General features: G+C 41.8%; 1 protein-coding gene across 1 annotated transcript; it reads left to right on the top strand.

Moving 5' to 3' along the window:
* Positions 1-488: 488 nt before the first annotated feature.
* psma4 (proteasome 20S subunit alpha 4) lies at positions 489-24,958 on the top strand. The gene is made up of 9 exons (XM_063070938.1): positions 489-550; positions 4,578-4,603; positions 10,895-10,937; positions 11,043-11,205; positions 12,224-12,301; positions 17,340-17,428; positions 20,066-20,196; positions 23,814-23,937; positions 24,599-24,958. Exons 2-9 carry the CDS (start codon positions 4,601-4,603, stop codon positions 24,751-24,753), a joined length of 786 nt encoding a protein of 261 aa, XP_062927008.1. The 5' UTR covers positions 489-550; positions 4,578-4,600; the 3' UTR covers positions 24,754-24,958.
* Positions 24,959-26,163: the final 1,205 nt, after the last annotated feature.

Raw genomic sequence — 26,163 nt, 5'->3', positions numbered from 1 at the left:
TCTTATACCAGAGGTCATGCATTGTAGATGAGAGGGTAGGTTCAAAGGGGACGTGAGGGGAAATTTTTTACTCAGAGTGTAGTGAATGTCTGGAATGCGCTGCCTGGTATGGTGGTAGAGGTAAACACACTAGAGGCTTTAAAGAGACGTTAAAATAGGCACATTAATGTGAGGAAAATGGAGGGATTAGTCTTTGGCGGGTTTTGATATACAGTAGCTTTCCGCACAACATTGTAAGCCAAAGGGCCTGATCCTGGGCAAACTTCACCCATTTCTACCAGTAAGGCCAAAATCGCTGATACAATCTGAATACTTAAATACATTTCTAATCAAGGTCCTGCAACTACTCACAAGTGAGGGGAAAAGCGGCTTCCACCGTAAGGAGCACAGAGTAACCGGCAGCGTCCCCTCAGGGGTAGTGAGTCCTCCCGGGCGCCAGGTGGCGCTGTGGCGGAGACCGGGGGGGGGGGGGGTAGCGCCGCTCTTGACGCACCGCAACGTCTCGTCGATCGCGCGCCGCAGAGGAGGTCGGGACGGCAGTGGGGTGCAGGTGAGGGAGCGGCTGCTGTGTCCGCGGGTCCTCGGGGACCGGGACCGGGGTCGGGGTTTGGGACTTGGGTCGGGGACCTTCCGCGTCCAGCCTCGCGATGTTCGAAACTGGCCGGAGACTCACCGCCGGCCCGGAGTTGGAGTCGCGCGGCCCAGTCCGCGGGGCGTCCTGAAAGTTGCTGCTTCATCCCGGGGAGAGAGGAGGATCGGGGGGTGGAGGTGGGGAGGACATCCAGTTCCGGGCCTGAGGGAGCCGCCAACCCGGGCAACGAGAGCCGGTAGCCGCTACCGGAAAATCCTCCAGTCATCCCGGGTCGGGGTTTTAGTTTTAGTTTCGGTTTCGGCTGTGGAGCCGGTGGCCGGTCCCGCCAGGGGAGGGAGCGGGTCGGGGTCGTACCAAACAGTGTCCTCCCCTCCCCTCCCTCTCTCTATTTCTTCTCACCCCTTCTGCTTAAAGTACAATCGCCACTGTGATCCAGGAAAAGTTCCCACTATTGTGCACAGCAAGATCCCACCTGGCAAATGGGCTGAGGGTCTTTTTGAAATGATCTTTTTAGCGATACCAAGGTAACACAACTTTTCTGTGATGGGGTTGTGGGACCCCAGCATACCAGTACTACAGGTGGTGGAGATATGCCACCCTTCTGAATAAACAGAACACTACAGCACAGTACAGGCCTTCAAGTCCACAATGTTGTGGTGATCTTTTAACCACTCTTAAGATCAATCTAATTCTTCTCTCCTACATATCCCTCCATTTTTCTATCATCACCTTCCTTAGCCAAGAGCTTCTGAAATGCCCTTAATATATCTGCATTTACCAGCGCCCTGGCAAGGCATTCCACACACTCACCACTCTCTGTAGAAAAAGTTACCTCTGACATATCCCCCTTTACTTTCCTGTAATCACCTTAAAATTATGTCCCCTTGTATTAGCCATTTCAGCTCTGGGAAAAAGTTTTTGACTATCCATTTAATCTATACTTATATCATCTTGACACCTTTATCATCCTTCTCTCCAAACAGAAAACCCTAGCTCACTCAACCTTTCCTCATAAGACGTGTTCTCTAATCCCGGTAGCATCCTGGTAAATCTCCTTTGCGCTCTCTCCACATCCTTCCTACAATTTGGTGGCCAGAACTGAACGCAATATTCCAAGGGTGGTTTAACCAGAGCTTTATAGAACTCTCAATTTACCTCATAGCTCTTGAGCTCAATCCTCCAACTAATGAAGTCCAACACAACATGCATCTTGTAACAACCTTATCAAATTGCTGGACTTTACCTCTTCCCACCCTATTAATGTTGCCCTCACCGTCATCTCTTACATTCCACATACATCTGCTCTTACCCCATCCTCCTGCCACCCTACCAGGGATAGGGTTCCTCTTGTCCTCACCTACCACTCCACCTGCCCCTGTGTCCGTATGTAATTCTCTGTAACTTGAACCATCTCTGAAAGGATCTAGCCACCAGGCACATCTTTTCCTTCCCACCCTCCCCCATCCATCCACTTTCTGCAGGGATCGCTCCCTACACAACTCCCTTGTCCATTCAGCTCTCCCCACTGATCTTCCTCCGGGCACTTATCCTTGCAAGTAGAATAAGTGCTACATCTACCCTCTCACTACCATTCATGGCCCCAAACAGTCCTTGCAGTTGTGGAGACACTTCATCTGTGAGTCTGTTGGCGTCATACATATACTGTGTTTGGTGCTCCCAGTGTGTCTTCCTGTATATTGGAAACAGCTGATGTAAATTGGGAAACCACTTCGCCAAGCACCTACGCTCTGTCTGCCAGAAAAAGCGGGATCTCCCAGTGGTCGCCCATTTTAATTCCACTTCCCATTCTATATGTCAGTTCATGGCCTCTACTGACACAGTGAGGTCACACTCAAGCTGGAGGAGCAACACCTTATATTCCATCTGGGTAGCCTCCATCCTGATGGCATGAACGTAGATTTCTTGAACTTCTAGGAATGCCCCCCACCAGCATTCCTAATTCCCATTTACTCTCTCACCATGTCTCCTTACCTGCTCATCAGCTCCCTTTGGTGCTTCTCCCCCTTCCCTTTCTTCCTGGTCTTCTGTCAGATTCCCCTTTATCTTTCACCAATTTATTTCCAAACTCTTTACTTCACCCCTCCCCCCTTCTGGTTTCACCTATCAGGTACTGCCTTGTATTTCTTCCTCTCCTCCCCCGCCTTACTCTGACTTCTCATCTTTTTTCTCCAGTCCTGCTGAGAGGTCTCAGCCCGAAACAATGACTATTTGCTCTTCCATAGATGCTGCCAGGCCTGCTGAGCTCCTCCAGCATTTTGTGTGTGTTGCTTGGATTTCCAGCATCTACAGATTTTCTCTTGTTTGCTATCAAATTGCACGGTGACTTTGAGGGATCAATGGAAATGGCTGCAGTATTCCTGGCCCGAGTGCTGACTGGATTTTGTATATTCTCCCTGTGACCATCTCGGTGTCTTCTCAGTACTCCTGTTTCCTCCCACATCCTAAAGATGTAGATTAGCAGGTTAATTGGCCGCTGTAAGCAGCCCCTGAGTGTAAGTAAATGGCAGGAGCTTCTGGGAGGTCTTGATGGGCACATGATCGGAAAATAGTGGAGGATGTAGATTGCTCTGAGTCGGCAAAAGGTTATAGGGTCATATTGCCTTGTCTGTGATAACGAATTCCCACAGCTCAAATGGTGTTTAAATTCTGAAATGAGACTAAACTACCCAACTTGAATTGACTATGCCTGACATGTTCCGATTTCCTCTTCCATTCGAGTTTAAGTATCTCTGTAGCCCATTCATATCTCTAATAATAATGTTTTTATGAGGACTTTTCTTGTAATTACATTTTAGAAAATTTCAACATTTCCTCGTTTCATTGGAACCTTTGTCATAATAAGTCTTGGTTTGCCACTGGAGGAGCTATTTCTGTTACCAGCTTGTACTTAGATATGGGTATCAGTGAGCTGGTTAAAAATAGTGTGAACGTCAGGAATAAGCCATTAATTGTCTGTGGAGGATATGCAGGTGATAAGTATTGGAAGAGGTGCTCAAGCTTTGTCTGTACTATCCATTGTGTTAGGTTCTGGCAATGTAACACCTGTACTTTTAGAGTTTTAGATGGTTTGGTGGCACATGTTGCTAGTGAGTATCACAGTGATCATCTCAAGGTGCTGTACAAAGAACGGTAGACTCACGCAGTTTGAAATAAAAACAAAAGTGCTGGAAACATTCAGCATGTCCGGCAGCCTCTCAGGAAAGAGAATTGACGTTCAAGGCTCCATGAATCAGATTGGGGGATGAGGGGGTGGCATTCATCCATAGGTCTCTCAGTTCGCATGACCATGAGTCATTTTTGCATTGGAGATTTTTATGGACAAAGTGAATTTTGTCCTCTGTTCATAGGAAGACGACATAAAACCATATCGCATTAAACATAGGAGCAGAATTAGGCCTTTTGGTCCATCGAGTGCTCCGCCATTCAGTCATGGCTGATCCTTTTTTTTTCCCTCCTCAGCCCCAATTAGATTATCAATTCACTTCCCCTTGGGAGGATGATACATACTGCCATGATACTCATTTAAATGAGATATGTTGTAGCAAAACAAGTTCAAGAAATCCATTTGCACTTGAAGCCAGGGTGAATTCACCTGCAATATAAACGTGATTCTGAATATAGACAGAAGCCAGGCACAGATTTCTTCTACATTTTAATGTAGTATTTATCAGTGAGGCAGGTCACTCTTTACCACCTCCTGAAGGTTTGTATCGAAAGCTGAACTTTGCATTGATCAGGGGAGGTCCAAAGTGTAAAACAGCTCCATTGCACATGGGAGCGATTGGTAAGCCTCCCAGGCAAGCACATCGCAGAAAATCCACCCCCCCCACCTTCACAATTGAAACATAACGCACAACAAGATCTTTTCCCATAGTTTTTAAGAAGATATTTGTACAGATTGTCATGTATTTGTTACTGGAGGTTCTTGCATATATTAACTGATTTCCCTTTTTTTAAATCCTAGGTTTTTGACCATTTAATGACACAATGGTGAGTGACTGAAGTTTAACCACCGAAAATATTTAGCATTTGCAAGATAAACTAAAACTTGGGAAAAATTGCTAGCGCAATGTAGCAGGTGGATGTAATGGCAATTTGTTCTGGTAGGATTTGCAGTTACCGTGTCCGCACAATGAGCCCACGAGCACTCTGCCATTTTGAACATCTCCATCAGACTGATAACGTTGGAAATGTCCATTGATGTGGGACAATATGGGAAGGGTTGTTGTAATCTCCACTGAATGTTACCTGAGGGGAAGTAAGCACTCAAAACACTCAAACCTCAGTGGGGAGAAAATGATTGGAGGGGAGAGGGAGAGGAAGTCTTTTTTTTAAATCTTTTTATTGAGTAAGTATACAAAAAAGGTAAGCCATATAAACATTAATACAATGTTAAAGTATAATAAAATTCCAAAAGATATCAATACCAAAAAGAAAATACTACAAACAATGTAATTTAAGCATAAGAAACCAAGATAACATAATAGTATACTAAATTTTATATATATCAATGGAAAAAAAAGAAAAAAAAAACCCACCGTGCAGCTAACTAAAAGCAAGGCAAAGCAATGGGCTAACTTGAAACCAAACAGAGTTAAACTTAAAATCACGTCCTCAATCCCGACCTCCATTAAAAACAGTGAAAAAAAAACAAGAAGGGTAAATATTACATTAAATGAAAATATCGAATAAAGGTCCCCAAATCTGTTCAAATTTAAATGAAGAATCATAAAGGTTACTTCTAATTTTCTCCAAATTCAAACATAAAATCGTCTGAGAGAACCAAAAAAAGGTAGTTGGAGCATTAAGCTCTTTCCAATGTTGTAAAATACATCTTTTCGCCATTAAAGTAAGAAATGCAATCATTCTACGGGCTGAAGGGGAAAGATTACTAGAAATTTTAGGTAGTCCAAAGATAGCAGTAATAGGGTGAGGAGAGATATCTATATTTAATACCTTAGAAATAATATTGAAAATATCTCTCCAAAAAGTTTCCAAAGTAGGGCAAGACCAAAACATATGAGTTAAAGAGGCTATCTGCCCCGAACATCTATCACAGAAAGGATTAATATGCGAGTAAAAACGCGCTAACTTATCTTTGGACATATGTGCTCTATGAACCACTTTAAATTGAATTAGGGAATGTTTAGCACAAATAGAGGAAGTATTAACTAATTGTAAAATCTGCCCCCAATCATCCACAGAAATGGTAAGCCCCAATTCCTGTTCCCAATCTACCCTAATCTTATCAAATGGAGCTTTCCTAAGTTTCATAATAATATTATAAATCATGGCCGATGCACCTTTCTGACATGGATTAAGGTTAATTATCGAATCTAAAATATATGTAGGAGGAAGCATTGGAAAGGAAGAAAGTATAGTACTTAGGAAATTTCTAACTTGTAAATATCTAAAAAAATGTATTCTTGATAAGTTATATTTATTAGATAATTGTTCAAAAGACATAAGGGAACCATCTAAAAATAAATCCGAAAACCGTAAAATACCCTTAGTCTTCCAAGTTTGAAAAGCGCGATCCGTAAAAGAGGGAGGAAAAAATGTTACCTAAAATAGGAATCGCTAACCCGAATTGATTAAGATCAAAAGATTTTCTGAATTGAAACTAAATGCGCAAAGCATATTTAACTATCGGGTTAGAGACGTTTCGAATCAAAAGGGAGAGAGGAGCCTAAAATAGAACCAAGCGTATAACCCTGAACAGATTGTAATTCCAATGCTACCCATTTAGGAATAGATAGTATGTCCTGGTCAAGTAACCAAAATTTCATATGTCGAATATTAATAGCCCAATAATAGAATCTAAAGTTAGGTAATGCTAAACCTCCATCTCTCTTAGCTTTCTGTAAATGTATTTTACCCAGTCTCGGATTCTTATTCTGCCAAATAAATGAAGAAATTTTAGAGTCAACTTTATCAAAAAAAGATTTAGGAACGAAAATTGGTAATGCCTGAAACACATATAAAAATTTTGGCAAAAAGAACATCTTAACTGCATTAATACGACCAATCAAAGTTAAATATAAGGGAAACCATTTAGATGAAAGTTGAGTAATATGGTCTATTAATGGTAAAAAGTTAGTCTTAAATAAATCTTTGTATTTACAAGTAATTTTAATCCCAAGATATGAAAAGTAATTATTAATCAATTTAAATGGAAATTTATAATATAAGGGAAGATGTTTATTAATCGGAAAAAGTTCACTCTTACTAAGATTTAATTTATAACCTGAGAAAAGACCAAATTGTGCTAATAACTCTAAAACAGCAGGAATGGATCTCTCAGGATTAGAAATATATAAAAGTAAATCATCAGCATAGAGTGATAATTTATGGGACTTTAATCCCCGAGTTATCCCAGTAATATTTGAAGATTCTCGAATAGCAATTGCAAGAGGTTCTAATGCAATATCAAATAATAGGGGACTAAGAGGACAGCCTTGTCGAGTACCACGAAAGAGAGGAAAAAAAGGTGAGTTTAAAGAGTTAGTACGAACCGAGGCTACAGGGGAGTGATATAACAGTTTAATCCAGGATATAAATTTCAAGCTAAAATTAAACATTTCAAGCACCTTAAATAAATAAGGCCATTCTACTCTATCAAAAGCTTTCTCGGCATCTAAAGAAATAACACACTCAGGAACATTTTGTGAGGGAGTATAAACGATATTTAACAACGTACGAATATTATAAAAAGAGTAACGACCTTTAATAAAACCCGTTTGGTCTTCCGAAATAATAGAAGGAAGTACTTTTTCTAGTCTATTTGCTAATAACTTAGAAAAAACTTTAGAATCAACATTTAATAAAGATATTGGTCTATAAGATGCACATTGAGCAGGGTCTTTATCCTTCTTTAGTATTAGAGAAATTGATGCTCTATTAAAAGATTCAGGAAGTTTACCAAGTTTCAAAGAAGCCTCAAAAACCCTACAGAGCCAAGGAATCAATAAAGAAGCAAAACATTTATAAAATTCAACGGTAAACCCATCAGGGCCAGGAGCTTTCCCCAGATTCATAGAAAAAATAACATTCTTAATCTCATCCATTGTAATGGAAGTATCTAATAAAGAAGACATATCCTGTGAAATCTGAGGGAAGTCTAACTTATCTAAAAAATCATTCATATATTTAGAATCTCGAGGAGACTCTGATTGATATAAAGAAGAATAAAAATCAGAAAAGGTTTGATTAATCCCCACATGATCCAGTATCAATCGATCATTTTGGTTATAAATCTGATTGATTTGAGATTTAACATAATTAGATTTCAATTGATTAGCCAGCAGCTTGCCAATTTTGTCACTGTGAACATAAAAGTCACTTCTTGTTTTCTTTAATTGGTTTACAATCGAGGACGAGAGTAATAAACTGTGTTCCATTTGAAGTTCAGTTCTTTGTTTGTATAACTCCTCAGAAGGAGCCATAACATATTTCTTATCAATTTCTTTAATCTTGTCCACAATTGCCATCTCCTCCTGCTTCTGTTTCTTCCTCAAAGCAACAGAATACGAAATAATCTGACCCCGAATATAGGCTTTAAAAGTGTCCCAAAGAGTGTTAACCGAAATATCTTCTGTATGGTTAATTGTAAAAAAAAGCTCAATCTGTTCATTCATAAAATTAACAAAGTCCGAGTCCTGAAGCAACAGCGAATTAAAACGCCATTGTCTATTATTTGGTATATTGGCCATAATTTTAATAGAAAGCTTAAGTGGAGCATGATCCGAAATGGTTATAGAATCATAATCACATTTAATCACTGAAGGAATAAGACGAGAATCAATGAAAAAATAATCAATTCTTGAATAGGAATGATGAACATGTGAAAAGAAGGAAAAATCTTTTTCCTGAGGATGCAGAAAACGCCAAATGTCCGTCGACCCAGAATCAGAAAGGAAAAAATTAATCAGATTTGCAGATTTATTAGGTAAAGTCCGTAAAGGAGCCGAACGGTCCAAAGCTGGAGACAAACAGGTATTAAGATCTCCGCCCCAAATCAATGAAAACTCGTTCAAATTCGGAAACTGATCAAACAATGTTTTATAAAATTCCGGACAATCCATATTAGGAGCATAAACATTAACCAAAACTACTTTTTTATTAAATAGTAGACCACTAACCAATAAAAATCTACCATTCGGATCAGAGATAATATCCTGTTGTATAAAAGTAACTGAGGAATCTATAAAAATAGAGACGCCTCGAATCTTAGCATTGGAGTTCGAATGAAATTGTTGTCCCTTCCAGAATTTGAAAAAACGTAGTCTGTCCCCCCTCCGTACATGGGTCTCTTGTAAAAATAAAATTTGTGCTTTAAGTCTCCGGAACACTTTAAAAACTTTTTTCCTTTTAATAGGATGATTAAGACCATTAGTATTCCAGGAGAGAAAATTAATAATAGACTCCATAAATCCTAAAGTCAACCCACAACAAGGAGGATTGACGATAGGCGCGACCCACAAACCCGGAGAGGAAACAGAACATACAAAAGATACCGGGAAAAAGGACGCAACCAGTACTTCAATAATGTATATAGCCCAAAGAGAAACAAACTAAAACGTGAAGCCCCTCCCACCACCCCCGCCCCAAGACCCCAAGGCAAAATCTAAAGCAGACCTGCCAGAAAGAAGCAAGCGCTAAAACTACCCCCATGACTTCTGGTATACGCTCCCTAAAAAAAGGTATAAATATGAAAAGGATCAGCTAATTGTAAAACAGTAAAAAAGTAAGTAAAAAAAAGTTAGCTCAATTAAAATACCCACAGAACAGAACAAAAGCCGGAAAATATATATTAAAAAAAACCACAATAAACCTCAAACCCATGAATAGACACAGCAACAAGAAAAAATAGGATTATTGACATAAAGTGGTTATAAAAAGCAAAACAGAATAAAATTTAAAAAAAAACTACAAAATTTAAGGCCACACAGGAAATACGTAAGATGACAAAAGGGAAGTAACCACCCAGAATCCCCTGGGAAAAGAAAGAAATGACGCAGTTAAAAAGAAAGTTTAGCAACCATATTAAGAAATCAAAAATAAACTTTTCTGCCCAGATAGGGCACGAAAAAGTTAAAACCAACCAATTCACAGCCTCCGATCAACGGAGATAATTAAAAAAAGGCAATTAAGATGTTGAAGATGAAAGTTGATCCAGATAACTCTGGGCATCCGATGGAGAATCAAAAAAACGAAGGGCTCCATCTGACATGTGAATCCTTAGACGTGCAGGGTACAGCAGCGCTGGTCTTAAATCCATCTTATAGAATTCCGACATCACGGATCTGTAACGAACCCGTTGGTCCCAGATTGGTTTACTGAAATCTTCCACGAATCGGAACTTAAGATCCGAAAAATCAATGAAACCTTTAGATCGAGCGAATCGAAACAGTCTCTCCTTGTCTTGAAAATAATGAAAACGTAAAATAACATGCCTAGGTCTATCTGACCTAGACGAATATGATGGGATTCTGTGAACACGATCCAGTAGCGGTGGTTGGTCAGGAAATACAGTAGGGAATGCATCTTTTAAAAGTTGAGAAAAATATTTCATGGGGTTGTTGGATTCCACGGCTTCCCTCACCCCGATCATTCGTAAATTCTGCCGTCGCATTCTAGATTCCAAGTCAGAGTTTTTAAAAGTCAAAAAGTCAAGTTTCTTCTTCATTACATTAATTGTTTCTTCGATTTTCCCCATCTTAAGCTCACTTTGTTGCGCGAATTTTTGAAGATCAGATATAGCCGACTGATGTTCCGCAATAAATGTTTGCATCTTATCCATTGAATCGGCAATTTTCTGGAAATTAGTTGAGATTTCCGTATGAATCAGGTCTTTAACAGAGCCTGCAATTTCCGTACGAATCATCTGCCTAACAGAGGTTGAAATTTCCCTCTGAATTAACTCCGATATCGCTTTCAAAGTCACCGGTGATTCAGTCGGAGGGAAATCCGTAGCTTTCGGTTTAACCGGAGGTTTACCATCCTTGCCGTTTTTTCCGTTCTTAGACATAGCAGATCTAAGTATCATCCAATTGTCGGAGAATTCAGTTTAATTCAAAGTATTGTAAGAATTGATGCCTTAATGGTTAATTAAAGTATAGCTGACCATAGAGAAAAAAAACTCAGAGGCAATGGAGCGAGTCAAGAGCGCGACTTCACTCCATGAGCGCTACCGGAAGTCTCGAGAGGAAGTCTTAATGCCATGATAAAAAGATTCAAAAGCAGAATATATAACGGTAGTTATTTTGTTTGCCTCTGCAGTCTCGACGATATGATTCACGAACAACCATATTTTCACCTGAAGGTGAGTTATCTGAGTGAATTCTTGTACACAATGAAGGGTCTGACTGATTAATATATTGTGCTGTAACTCGTTCACATGTAAACTTTTCCTTTAATTAAACAATAGGACGGCTCTACCAGGTGGAATATGCAATGGAAGCCATTGGTCACGCTGGAACATGCTTGGGGATTTTGGCAAATGACGGTGTTCTCTTAGCTGCAGAGAGGCGCAACATCCACAAGCTACTAGATGAAGTCTTCTTCTCCGAGAAGATATACAAACTGAATGAGTACGTGTAAACTCAGGTGCCTTAACAAATGTGCTTGTCCTTAGATGAGCTGTGTTATCCTAATTTCCAGTAGCTCAGTCTGTATTCTTCTGGTATTGCCCACATATACTGAGATACAGTCAAAAAAAGCTTAGTTTTGCAAACTAACCATACAAATAATTTCAAAGCACAGAAGTTTTTGAGAGAAAAGCAAAAACAGAACATATTGTTATGATTACAGAGAAAGTGCAGTGCAGGTAGACAATAATGTGCAAGGTAATTTGTTAGGTTAAGGGTTCATTTTTTTTTGGTGTGTGCCTGCGTGCGTGCGACCATGATGATGTCTTTTTCATGGCTTTTACAAGGCGCAGAGAGAGAGAGAGAGACTGTGTGACACCCCAGTCCTCACACAGACATTTTTGCACTATTTTTCCCTTTATTTTACGAAGTCGAGTTGCGATCTCGACACTCAACCCGGCACGGATGGAAAGCGTCCTCGGGGGCGGACTGGTTTTGAACCCGGGAACCTCCGTTCCCGGGTCTGGCGCTGATATCATTGCACCGCCAGCCGGCCCTCAAGGCTTCATCTTTAATGTGTGAGAAGTCCAGTTAAGAGTTTTTATAACAGTGGGATAGAAGCTGTTGAGTGTGGTGTGTGTGTCTTCTGCCTGCCAGAATGGGGGAGAAGAAAGAATGTCTGAGGTGGGAGGAGTCTTTGATTATGCTGGCTGCTTTACCAAGGCATTGAGAAGTGTAAAGATGGTGGAGGTGCTTGACATGACTGGGTTGAGTGGGATGGTTGGTAACACAGAAAAGAGGGATGTGAAATTAGAGCTCACAATCCATTTAAGTAAGCGGTGATGAGCGAGCTGGTAGTTTATACAATACTGCAAATATACAGAAAATCTTCTTGTCTGGTTATCCAGATAGAGCTTGTTTTAACTTGGGTCAACTGAGAGCAAATCTATCACTTTTATCAATTTTCGTTCCTGATTGCTGTAAAGTTAATACTAAGCTTCACATAAAATCTGCTTTGCAGTGACATGGCCTGCAGCGTTGCAGGAATAACATCTGATGCCAATGTTCTTACAAATGAGCTGCGACTGATTGCCCAGAGGTAAGGTGATTTGTTAAGTCTCAAATGAGTTGTGCCCTCTGATAGACTTACTGACATATTCCAATTTCATCTACAGCAATTATATAACTCTTTGTAACAGGCTGTAGCATCTGTGGTGCCTGGCTGCCCATTAACACTACCCTACGCAAATCATGTCAAGAGGACTCACTCCAGTTAATCTGGAATTTCTTGTTTTCTATTGGATATTTATATTTTTCTGTGCAAGGATTGTTGGTCCTGGGGATTTTGTTGCACCAAGTTTTGACAAGTAATATAAGCTGACGACACTTAAAGAGGAGCTGCTATTGAATCGTGCAATATCAGAAGGAATGTTGTCAGCCCTCTTGTGGACTCTAGTCTGCCAGAGTAGTGAACTAAACCTGAACCATGGGGGTGGGTTAGGGCAAATTACTGTGGTTGCTGGTTATACTAATGACAACATTCTCAACATCCTCTGTAAATCTTACAGAGGAGGTTTACAAGGATATTGCCTGGATTGGAGAGCATGCCTTATGAGAATAGGTTGAGTGAACTTGGCCGTTTCTCCTTGGAGTGACAGAGGATAAGAGGTGACCTGATAGAGGTGTATAAGATGATGAGAGGCATTGATCATGTGGATAGTCAGAGACTTTTTCCCAGGGCTGAAATGGCTAGCACGAGAGGGCATAGTTTTAAGGTGCTTGGAAGTAGGTACAGAGTAGATGTCAGGGGTAAGTTTTTTTTTACACAGAGATTGGTGAGTGCATGGAATGGGCTGCTGGTGACAGTGGTGGAGGTGGATACGATAGGGTCTTTTAAGAGATTCCTGGATAGGTACATGGAGCTTAGAATAGTAGAGGGCTATGGGTAACCCTAGATAATTTCTAAAGTAAGTGCATGTTTGGCACAGCATTGTGGGCCGAAGGGCCTGTATTGTGCTGTAAGTTTTCCATGTTTCTATACACATCTTTAAACATGCAAGATAACAGCAACAGGTGGAAAATCCCCTCCATTATTGATCTAGACATGTCACATCAAAGCTTCATTGTTACTGTAGCGAATAACCCTCAATCTCCCCTTCCATTTGTGTATGAATGCCTTCAGCGCATTGATTGCAGTGGTTCAAGGCATTTCCCTGCCTCCTTCCTGAGCGTTAATGCTGGTGGGCAATAGATGCGTGGGGAGTCGGTTAGGGCTTAGGGAAGGAAGTGAGAAAGCATTAGAGGTCAGTAAATGAAGAGTTGGGGCAGGAGCCAGTGTTCAGGTCAGGTTGGCACTGAGCTCAAACTTACTGATTTTTTTTAAGGTTCATAGGTGTGGTTTTGAGGTCAGTTTCAGGAGTTAGAGATCAGGTTAGGGTTTAGGAACAGGGATGAGTGAGAATGAAGAGTCAAGGGTAGCAGCCTTTGTTGGAACTCTCCAAGGTCAAAGGTAAGCGAATCAAAGATCAGGTTGATGGACGCCAAGGAGACCAGCAATCCCGAGTCAGAGGTCTGTACAGGCGTGAGTCATGAGGGATATTGATTCCTCCTTCCCCAGCCACCGGGGTTGGAGGTCTTTTGAGTCTGGAAGTTGAGGTCCTTCATGATTGAATGTCAACAATCCCAATGATTGGGTCGTATGAGACCTGGTGGTGAAACCCGAGATTGGCTCATCTTTAAGTTGAAGTCTGGAGGGCAAAGCCGAAGGCGAGCCTTGAGGTAGAAAACTCCAGAGGTTTAAGAGCAAAGTAGACAAGTTGAGGTATAGGGTGAGTCCAGGCCAGAGACTGGAGATTGGAGACTCAATGTCTTCCAAGTTTGAGAGTCCAAGGCCAAAGGCTGGAGATTGGAGACCCATTGTCTGTGAGTTTAAGAGTCCAGGGCCAAAGACTGGCGGTCTGAAGGTGACAACCTGGGGGTTGGAGGCCTGTGTATGTGTGTATGTTTTGCTGTTGTCTTGATTTGTTGTGTTGTTGTTGCTGCTGCTGCTTTGTTCTGTGTTGTGTTGAACATGTGGTAATGCTCTGTTGATGCTGGAAATATGTGCCAGTACTTAGAAACAGAGTAAACCTACAGCACAATACAGGCCCTTCGATCCACCATGCTGTGCCGAACATGTACGTACTTGAGAAGTATCCTAGGGTTACCCATAGCCCTTTATTATTCTAATCTATCTATCTAGGAGTTTCTTAAAAGACCCTGTCGTGTCCGCAACCTCACCGTCACCGGCAGCCCATTCCACGCACTCACCACACACTGCGTAAAAAAAACTTAACCCTGACATCTCCTCTGCACCTACTTCCAAGCTCCCCAATCCAGGCAACATCCTTGTAAATCTCCTTTGCATCCTTACTATAATTTCCACATCCTTCCTGTAGTGAGGTGACCAGAACTCAGCACAGTACTCCAAGTGGGCTGTGACAAGGCTACTTCTCAGCCCAGTTTTGCGTCCTATCGCTGTCCCGCCTCCCACACTATCCACAACACCCCCAACCTTTGTGTCATCAACAAATTTACTAACCCACCCCTCCACTTCCTCATCCAGGTCACTTATAAAAATCACGAAGAGAAGGGGTCCCAGAACAGATCCCTGAGGCACACCACTGTTCACTGACCCCCATGCAGATTATGACCTGTCTACAGCCACTCTTTGCCTTCTGTGGGCAAGCCAATTATGGATCCACAAAACTAGGTCTCCTTGGATTCCATGCCTCCTTACTTTCTCAATAAGCCTTGCATGGGGTACCTTATCAAATGCCTTGCTGAAATTCATATACACTACATCTACTGTTCTACCTTCATCAACGTGCTTAGTCACATCCTCAAAAAATTCAGTCAGGCTCGTAAGACATGACCTGCCTTTGACAAAGCCATGCTGACTATTTCTAATCATATTGTGCCTCTCCAAATGTTCATAAATCCTGCTTCTCAGGATTTTTTCCATCAACTTGCCAACCACTGAAGTAAGACTCGCTGCTCTATAATTTCCTGGGCTATCTCTACTCCCTTTCTTGATTAAGGGAACAATATCTGCAACCCTCCAATCCTCCGGAACCTCCTCCATCCCCATTAATGATGCAAAGATCATTACCAGAGGCTCAGCAATCTCCTCCCTCACCTCCCACAGTAGCCTGGGGTACATCTCAACTGGTCCCAGAGACTTATCCAACTTGATGCTTTCCAAAAGCTCCAGCACATCCTCTTTCTTAATGTCTATATGCTTAAGCTTTCTAAATAGCTGTAAGTCATCCCTACGATCGCCAAGATCCTTTTCCGTAGTGAATACCGAAGCAAAGTATTCATTAAGTACCTCAGTATCTCTTCCGATTCCATACACACTTTTCCACTGTCACACCTAATTCTCACGTCTTATCCTCTTGCTCTTCACATACTTGTAGAATGCCTTGGGGTTTTCTTTAATCCTGTTCGCCAAGGCCTTCTCATGGCCCCTTCTGGCTCTCCTAATTTCATTCTTAAGCTCCTTCCTGTTAGCCTTATAATCTTCTAGATCTCTATCATTACCTAATTTTTTGAACCTTTCGCAAGGTTTTCTTCTTGACTAGTTTTTCAACAGCCTTTGTACCCTACGGTTCCTGTACCCTACCATCCTTTCCCTGTCTCATTGGAAAGTACCTATGCAGAATGCCACGCAAATATCCTCTGAACATTTGCCACATTTCTGCCGTACATTTCCTTGAGAACATCTGTTCCCAATTTATGCTTCGATGTTTCTGCCTGATAGCTTCATATTTCTGCTTACTCCAATTAAACACTTTCCTAACTTGTCTGTTCCTGTCCCTCTCCAATGCTACGGTAAAGGAGATAGAATTGTGATTACTATCTCCAAAGTGCTCTCCCACTGAGAGATCTGACACCCGACCAGGTTCATTTTCCCAATACCAGATGAAGTACAGCCTCTCCTCTTGTAGGCTTATCTACATATTGTGTCAGGAAACCTTCCTGAACACACCTAGCAAACTCCACTTTTAAACCCCTTACTCTAGGGAGATGCCAATCAATATTTGGGAAATTTAAATCTCCCACCACCGCAACCTTTTTGTTATTACACCTTTCCAGAATCTGTCTCCCTGTCTTTTCCTCGATGTCCCTGTTACTATTGGGTGGTCGATTTTAAAAAAAACCACCCAGAAGAGTTATTGACTCCTTCCTGTTCCTCACTTCCATCTACTGAGACTCGGTAGACAATCCCTCCATGACTGCCTCCTTTTCTGCAGCTGTAACACTATCTTTGATCTGCAGTGGCACGTCCCACTCCTTTTGCTTCCCTCCCTGTCCTTTCTGAAACACCTAAAGCCTGGCACTCTTAAGTAACCATTCCTGCCCCTGAGCCATCCAAGTCTCTGTAATGGCCACAACATCATAGCTCCAAGTACTGATCCACACTCTAAGCTCATCTGCTTTGTTCATGAGGCTTGTTGCATTAAAATAGACACATCTCAAACCACTGTTCTGAGCGCATCCCTTCTCTATCACCTGCCTATCCTCCCTCTCGCACTGTCTCCTAGCTTTATCTGTGAGCCAACCGACCTTCCTCCGTCTCTTCAGTTCGGTTCCCACCCCCCCAGCAGTAGCCTTAGCAAACCTCCCTACCAGGATATTGGTCCCCCTCCGATACAAGTGAAACCCATCCTTTTTGTACAGGTCACTTGTGGGCTAACCCCCAGCACATCCTTGAAATAACATTTCACCCTGTGTTTCAATGTGCATGTGATCAATAAATCTGAAAATGCCAGTTTTGCCCACAACTACAACATCCTAATTCCAGCAAGAAAGACATAAATAGCACAGCTCCAACTCAACACCCCATGTACCACCTGGAGGAACCAGGCTGTCAAATTGACTTCCATTGCTTTTCAGGTCTCAGGAATGTACAACAGCTCATGTGGTTTCATTGTGTCACCTCAGTGCAATTATCTTCCTCTTTATATCCCAAAAATTGTACAGAACATTTAATGGTTCTTGGAAACATAACAGCTGCTTGGCATTTTTCTTTTGGAATGTGAGGACATGGGTAGATATCTCCACCAGGGTACAATAATGTTGCCTTATTTTCTCAGATATCTCCTTCAGTATCAAGAACCCATCCCATGTGAGCAGTTGGTCACAACGCTCTGCGATATCAAGCAGGCCTACACACAGTTTGGAGGCAAGTCCGAGGGAAGTGTATTTAAGACTAATGGTCAAGTGGTAATGCTATTATCTGTATCACTAAATCACAAATGAAGCTCAGTTTCAAAAATATTTGCCTTAACTTGGTTCTTTAACATTTTATAACCTTAGTGGAAAGCATTGTTTGATTTCAAATGAACAGTTATTAATTGTACTGTTTTGTTTATCAGTGATAAACAAAATGCCTTAACATCCTTTCAGGATGCCTTAACATAGAGTGCATCTGTCAAACATCAGAAGTACCCAACAGCTTGCTTTACCAGACCAGTTGGACTCTATTTCATATTGAGGATTTGGTGTAATTGTATTTGTATGCCTTTTACACAGATGTATCCATAGGATTATTGAATGTCATGCCAGATAAGTGGGTCATTTGCCTCAATTAGTCTGTGCACCTTCAGTAATCTCAAGCTTCCTCATGTTTATTCACATCTAAATCTATCCCTCAATTCCCTTCTTCCATGGTGAACAATTTCCTGTTAAGTGGGCCTTTACAATTTGCTTCGACCTGTCCGTGATGGGGTGTTCCATGATTTCACCACTCTAGGTAACAGTGCACTTCCTAAACTCCATGTTGGCTTTCTTGCTGAATATTTTTATAACTCCTGATTATGTTCTCTCCACATGGAAATATTCTCTCTGCATCTATTTTATCAAATACCTCCATAATTTTAGACTTTTTAGGTTACTCCTCAACTTTTGTCTCTCAAGGACTAATATGCAAACCATTGATTTTCTGATATCATCCTTAAATCTTTTCTGCTTCCTCTCCAAAGCCCCTTCATAATCAACATTCCATATGTATGATATAACCAAAGTTTTGTACAAACCTACCACAACGCAGAATTTAGTCCTCCTTGCCTATACTGGCTCCCTCCCAGAGCAAGTCAATTTTTAAAGAGATTGGCTTTATTTGTCACATGTACATCAAAACATGCAGTGAAATTGGTTGTTTGCATCAAATCGATTCAACTAGGATTGTAAACATCAAATAATCTGCAGATGCTGTTGTCAAAGGAACACTCACAATGCGCTGGAGGAACTCAGCAGGTCAGTCAGCATCGGTTGAAAAGATTAGTCTACGTTTTCGGCCGAAACCCTTCGTCAGGACTGAAGGAAGAACTTTGGGGAGGGTTTGAAGAATGCTGGTAGTTGAAAAAAACAGTAATTTTAAAGACAAAGGGGAGGGGAAGCAGGGAGGTGATTGGCAGGAGAACAATCCCAAGTAGTAGAAGGAGGCGGAACTATGAGGGACGTGATGTGAAATAGGGATAGAGGAAGGGAGGGGGAGGGAATTACCGGAAGTTGGAGAATTCAACAAGGATTGTGCTGGGCAGCCCACAACTCACTAACCCTAACTGTGTACCTTTGAAATGAAATCTTTGAGAACGTACAGTACCATCTCCTATAAGTCAGTGGAGGGAATTGAACACAGACCACTGGCATTATAGAGCGTTGTCCATACTGTCAGTGACTGTCTTGTGTATCATGTGTCACTTTATTAACCTCTGTTTTCTAATTCTGGTGTTCTGGAAAAAAAAACCCTAGTAGTCTTAATATGCGATGATGATGAACAGTAAGCCAGCCACTAGAGTTTCCTCTATAAATAAATATATGATCACAACTGTTCTAATTCTTATTGTCAATGCCTTAGTTATCTTCACTGTGGTGTAACAACACTATTAAAGTCAATGGTTATATTTTTGGTTGATCTCTAGTCTGAGAGATTCTTGCTGGTTTGTTACCCTCTGAACAGAGAAATGTTTCTGGACTTCACCCTGCTCATATCTCTTGTTATAGTTTAATAGCTTAACCCACACTACAACAACGGTGAAGGTGTCATCTTCATCGGTAGAGTACAGTGATACAGTTCTCCAGCCAATTCTCATAGATGTTTAAGCCATTTACACATTAGTTGAAACTGCACAAAGATCTCCAAAGAACATCCTTCCTTTCTGTAGCTGATAAATGTGGCTGGAAAGACTGGTGCCCCTTGTCCTTTGTTGTGGTGTGGCCACAGTAAAACTCTTGTGTGCAATTGAAGGGCTGTTTAAGGGGTCACTTCATCAATGACATTATGTTCCAGATTATTTTGTGCAAGGTCTCACTTGAGTTTAAACCAGTTTGGACACAAAAGGCTACAGGGTGATCTGTTGGTTGTGTAAAATGAAAGTGTTTGGGGAATCCTGACCTGTGATGTGACCTCCCTAGAGTTTTAAGATGTTAGGTGATGACACCATCTTTCTAATCAAACAGGATTCTTTGGTTTTATCTAAAGCACAGTTGACAGTAATCCTGGACAACATTTCTTCCTCAGCATTGTTGTAAATCATTCAGCAGGTTCCCATCTGTGATATTGCAGAAATCTAGCTCCTCTTAAAGTTGTATGTGCCACCGCAGCTCTGGTGAGCTGGGTTCAGTTCTGACCTCCAGTGTGTCTCCCTGTGCTGCCAGTTCCTAGCGCAATTCCTGGGATTGGTGGATTGCTGTCAGAACTGACATTAACTTGATAATACATAATTTTGAGAAGCTTAAAAAAGGTCTAGGTAGTGTGAGCCCTGTCTGTCTCCCTGTGCCTGTTGGACACCTACTGATCTGTATCTGTTATTGACAGGGAAGCGACCTTTCGGTGTTTCGCTGCTGTATATGGGATGGGATAAGCACTATGGCTACCAGCTGTATCAGAGTGACCCCAGCGGAAACTACGGAGGATGGAAAGCCACGTGCATTGGAAACAACAGTGCTGTGAGTATCTTAACTAAAGCTGCAGAATCTCTGCAAAGAGATGCACTGACATGTTGGTTTGTATTTTAGTGAGGTTGATTCCAATGTTTACAATTTTATAATTGTCATCTGTGTCATCTGTTACTGCAGGTACTTATGGAGTTCTGCATCATTCATCTTCTGCAGAGCTCTTGAGAACACTCGGTCCCTCTGTTGTACCCCCCCCCCCACCTCTTTCCATTCAGTCAGTCATCATTTCCTGTCCCTTAAGGCATCTGGTCTCAGTGTTAAGGGAATCAGTGAATATGTAGGAAAGTAACAGCTGAGCTACAGTGGTGTTTGGTGGAGTAGACATGAGGGGCTGAAGAGTCAGAGTAGGACAGCACAGAAACAGGCCCTTTAGCCTAAGTTGACCATCCTTCCTGCTAGTCCCAGTTACCCACATTCAGCCCATAAGCCTCCAAGCCCCTCCTCTCTATGTACCTTCCTTAGGCCTTTTAAATATTGCAGTTGTACCTGCCTCAACCTTTCTCTGGCAACTCACTATCCTGGATGTAGAGAAGTTACCTCTCAGCTCTGAGGAATCTCTTCCCTCTTACCTTGTTGGGATTCCCAACCCTGGGGGAGAGTGCTATGACTGTCTACCTTATCCATACCCCTCTTGATTTTTATAAACTTCTGACATCATATCTCATTTTCCTATGCTCCATGGAATAAAGATGAAACGTGACCAGCCTCTCCCAACAACTGAGGTCCTTTAGTCCAGATAACATCCATAAATCTCCTCTGCATGCTCTCTGGCCTGGCAATGTCTTCTATAACAGGGCAGCCAAAACTGTACACAATACTCCTAAGTGCAGACTCACCAACAATTTGTACAACTGCAGCATAATATCCCTACTCCCCAAGCTCAGTGCCCTGACTGATGAAGGCCAACGTGCTAAAAGCCTTCTTCACCGTCCTGTCTATTTATGCAGCTGCTTTCAGTGAACTATGTATTTGTGCACCCAGGCGTTTCTGTTCGACAACGCTCAGCAGTGCTCTGCCATTCACTGTATGTGTCTTACCCAGTTTAAGAGTCACCTCATTCATAATCAAAATTGAAATCCATTTGCCATTCCTCAGCCCAGCTCCCTAACTGATCAAGATCTTTGCAATTCATTGCAAACTGTTCACTATCCACCTACTCCCCAATTTTAGTACCAGCAAACTTGCTAATCACATCATCTACATTCATATTCAAATCATTGACATAAATAATGAATAACAAATGTACCAGTGGTTACCTGCCTCTAGCTGGAGAATTGATCTCCAACCTCTGCTTCCTATTCATTAAGCCATTTCTGAATCTACCTCACCAGTCCCCCTGAATCCCGTGCAATGCAATCTTCCAGCTCAGCCTGCCAAAGGCTTTACGAAAGACCATATAGACAATATCCACTACCCTACCTTCATTCATCCCCTTAGTTACCTCTTTGAAAAAACTCCAAAAGATTTGTCAGACGTGATCTCCCACGCAGAAAACCACGCTGACTATTCCTGATCAGGCCTTGACTATCCAAGAATCCCCTCCAGTAACTTCCCTGTAACTGAAATCAAGCACGCCATCCTCTTCTGCTACCCTTCTTGAATGATGGTAAACACCAATCACTCTCCAGTTTTCTGGAGCTTCACCAGTGGCTAGCAATGAAACAAGTCTCTACAAGGGCTTCTGCAATTACTTCCCTGCCTCCCATGAGGTCTAGGGGTGCACCTGGTCAGGCCTTAGGGATTTTCCCATCTTGTTGTGCTTCAAGACTGCAGATACTTCCTTCCTTGTAATAAACACATTTTCTAAGTCCTCAGTACTTATTACCTTCATTTCTTTGGCATTCTCCTTGGTAAGCACAGAAGAGAAATTGACATTTTAAAAATCTCAGTCACGCACAGATGATGATGACTGTCTTTAAGAGAACTTACTCTTTCCCTAGTCACCTTTTGCTGTTATTAACCAGAAAATCTCTTGGGATTACCTTTAACCCTGCCTGCCACATCCATTTCATGCTGCTTTTTTCCCCTCCTGATTTCCCTCTCAAGCCTGCTCTTATTTTTCTTCTATATTCTTCAGGGATTTATTTATACCCAGCTGTCCAAAAGTGCCGTATACTACTTTCTTTTCCTTGATCAGAGCCTCGGTATCTCTCATCAGCCAGGGCTCCCTCACAGCGACACCCTGGACTCCTGACGTGACCCTTTTAAAAACACTTGCTGTTCCTTTGTCTTTAACTAGAGCCCTCTATTGACCCCAGGTAGATCTTGCTTAATGCACTCAAAGTTCTCCCTGTTGCAGTTCAGGACTTCAGCCTATGGACGTGTTTTATCTTTTTGCACAACTATTTAAAAAATAAAACAACTGGGAACTCGACTTCCTGCCACTTCAGTTACTTGGCCTGCTTCGTTCTCTAGGGGGAGTGCTACTCCTTCCCAAGTACATTCCTCTATGCACTCAGCAGCCACCTTACTAATGCATGTCATGCGACAGCAACTCAGTGCATAAAAGCATGCAGTCATGGTCAAGAGGTTCTGCTGTTTTCTGATCAAACATCAGAAGGGGAAGAAATGGCTATCCTGATTGCTACACTCTGTGGATGCTGTACTTGCCTGTCTTCTCACTAACTTTGCTGTAATATCCCAGCCTTTTGACAATCTAGTTAAACCTACCCTTGCAGCAAAAGCAAATTTTTCCTCCACTAGGTCATTAGTCACCCTCTGTACCATCTCTTTAACCACACATTCTTCTAGCCAGTCTTTCTTTTCCTAGACTCAACAACGCATGAGACCAAGAGTAATCCCGAGATCACTACTCTTGAAGTCCTGCATTTTATTTCTTGCTTAACTTCTGATATTTATTCTGCTGTACCTCATTCTCTGTTTTGCTGTGAAGTTTGTACAACAATGTGTGACTATGAATGTGTATAACCACCTCTGACTGTTTGCTCTCCCCCTTGAGAATTTTCTGCAATCATCCTTTGCCCTGGTACCTGGGAGGCAACATACCATCCTGGCACCTCTTCTGCAGCCAATGAATCTCCTGTCTGTCTCCCTCAGTACTGATTCTCCTATCACTCTCGCTCTACCTGGCAACGCCTTCCCCGGCTGAGCCTCAATGCTGGTCACAGTACCACTGCTACTACTGTGCCCTGATAGGTCATCCCCTGAAGAATCCATAGGGGTATACTTGCTGCTGAGGCGGGATGGCCACGGGGGAATTCTGCATCGACTGTCTACTTACCTTGCCTCTCCTAATGGTCACCGATCTTATCTGAAGCCTGAAGCTTGAGTGTGAGCATCCTCAGTAAAAGCCTGATCTATGAAACTCTCAGCTTCCCAGATGATCCTTAGTACATGTAACTGCAACTCCATTTCTTTGACCTGGTCTATCAGGAGCAACACTTCCCACAGATGTAGTTATAAGGGAAAGGATAAAGATCCCTGGCTTTCCATTTCTTGTAGGAAGAGTATTCCACTACCCTAACTACCATCCTGCCTACAATGATTCAGGATTAATGATTAACATTGACTGTACTCTGCCCGGCCTGCTGAATTCCTCCAGCATTTTGTATAATTACTTTATTAACTTGATCCAATTGAAATTGCAGGCTGCTGTCTCTATGCTGAAACAAGACTTCAAAGAAGGAGAAATGACTTTAGAATCAGCCCTTGCTTTGGCAATTAAAGTGTTGAACAAGACAATGGACGTCAGTAAACTTTCGGCTGAAAAGGGTAAGTGGTGTTCACAGTTTACAATCATGATATAGAAGTCTGAGATGCAAATATAATGAAAAGTTAAGCTGCTTTATGTTGTGCTGATCCCTCCAAAGTTTGGTATAAACTATAACAATAGGAAGTAGTTGGCTGTGTTCCTGGTATGTGCTAAGTCAAAACACCATAGTTTGATGGTCCTTGCCTGTTGTAAAGAACTGTTCTGGGCTCTCAATTCCAAAATTGCAGCCAGTTAACCCCCTGTAGGCTGTCTGAATTTCAACAGAATTCAGGGTCACTTGGGGGCTTGATGTCAACCTGCCCCCCACAGGAAGCCTGAAACCAACCTGTCTATGTTACATAAAGAATAGATAGATGATGACAGAATCTGTCATGTTATAATGAAGACTCTAATTTCTTTCATTGCATGAATTCCGGTCTAGTTAGACGTACTTATTTTTCAGATTCTGACTACTTTCAATTAGTCAGTTTTATATTGAACTTCTTCAATGGTCGCCCTCTCTGATTTATATTTATTCATCCCCCCGGTGGAAGTACTCGCATCCAGTTGACTGCTCCTGTAATTTAGAAGGATATATGTAGTTAGTAGTTTCCTCTTAGCTGAAGGCCCATTAAGACTGTGTAATCTTTGGAACTTTTCATCTTCCCCTCTGTGGTACAGTGGAAATTGCAACGCTAAGCAGAGAAAATGGGAAAACACGAATAAAGGTCCTGAAGCAGAAGGAAGTTGAAGTATTGATTAAGCAACACGAGGAAGAAGAGGCAAAGTCAGAACGCGAGAAGAAGGAAAAGGACCAAAAAGAGAAGGAAAAGTAGAACTGCAGTTGAATGAAGGCGGATGCCAGCACCGAAAGCAAAGGTTTATTGGAAATCTACTTGTCTGCAGGGTCTTCTTTATGGAACTGGTCATACCAGGTATCACAAGCCACTTGTACACTTTCATAAATCTGTTATATATGGACTTGTAATTGACTGATGGGTTTTTAATAAATAACAAAGGCAACATATTGTTTAGATTGTATTTATTTCAGAACATAGTTTTGTTGCTGAAGATGGTGAATCATCTTGTATCACAGCATTACACACTTGTAATGAAAGTCAAAGTTTGTCCTGACGACGGTGTGTACGTGGAGGGACTGGGTGCTAATGGGTTGTGTGGCAAGAACTGAGAGCCTTAGTTTGAGAGTGAGTCACTGGCAGGTGTGATGGTGCGATTCATTGGTTCATAGTTAATGTCTCAAGATAAAAGTCCCATGAAAACAATAGAAGGTTTAAATTAAGTTTAAGGACAAAGGCCTTAAATTTAGTTTAAATTAAGTGTAGAAGTATAACCGGGGTGGTAATGGGGACAAGCTCCCACTGCCAAATAAATGCTCCCAATGGTGTGTGTCTCAAGTCCACCTCCTGGCCTTTACATGTGGCTTAGCTACTAAGCCTGGAGGAATTGTTTCTACTGACAGGAGAAGGGGCAAAGGCAGGTTACTGGTTCCTTAACACCAGTTGCTTCAAGCAGATAGGGCTCGTCAGCCATGGTTGGTGCCTCATCTAGGAGAAGAAGAATTCTGATCTCAAATGTCTTCGAAAGCCACTCATGGGAAAGACTTGAGTAAATCCTGAGGGGAAAATCCAGAGCTGGAGTCCCTAAGGCAGTTCAATGTTGAGTTGAAAGCTGACTAACAACTTCAGCAATGCTGCTGGTGCCAAACTATGTCGGTCCTTTGGATTTATCAGGTGAGTGGAAAGGGCGAGCTTGCTAAATCGGCAGCGGTTTGCTATCCATATTGCACTGCCAAGGCTTGCATATCTAAACAGCTTAGACGCAACATCTATGGTTGACCCTGACCAATGGAGGCTTCCAAGAAGTAGAGAAAGGGGATTAAGTGGCAGAAAGGTTTCAAAGTTCAGACTAGGGACAGAAGGAACAAACTGTGAAAGGTATGAGGAAAGCAAAGGTTTTGGACCCATAGATGTAAACATAAACTAGAAATACAAAATCACCTGGATGGAAATATGATGGTGTCATTCACGGAAAAAATGTATTATTAAGTGCGGAGGACTGCTTACTCGGCCTTAGAAAAGCTCCAGGATAAATAGGAAAAAGGGTGGCAAGAATATGTGGGAAGACATAATTTTGCAAAAAACATTTTCTGCCGGGAGCAAAGACGGTGCATTTGGTTTGAGCTGCAGGACGATTACATTGGTCTATTGGGCCTGATGTCACAAGCA

This window comes from Mobula hypostoma, chromosome 18 (assembly GCF_963921235.1).
Source record: "Mobula hypostoma chromosome 18, sMobHyp1.1, whole genome shotgun sequence".
NCBI classification, from domain to species: Eukaryota; Metazoa; Chordata; class Chondrichthyes; order Myliobatiformes; family Myliobatidae; genus Mobula; species Mobula hypostoma.
This window is presented reverse-complemented; position numbering and strand designations above follow the sequence as displayed.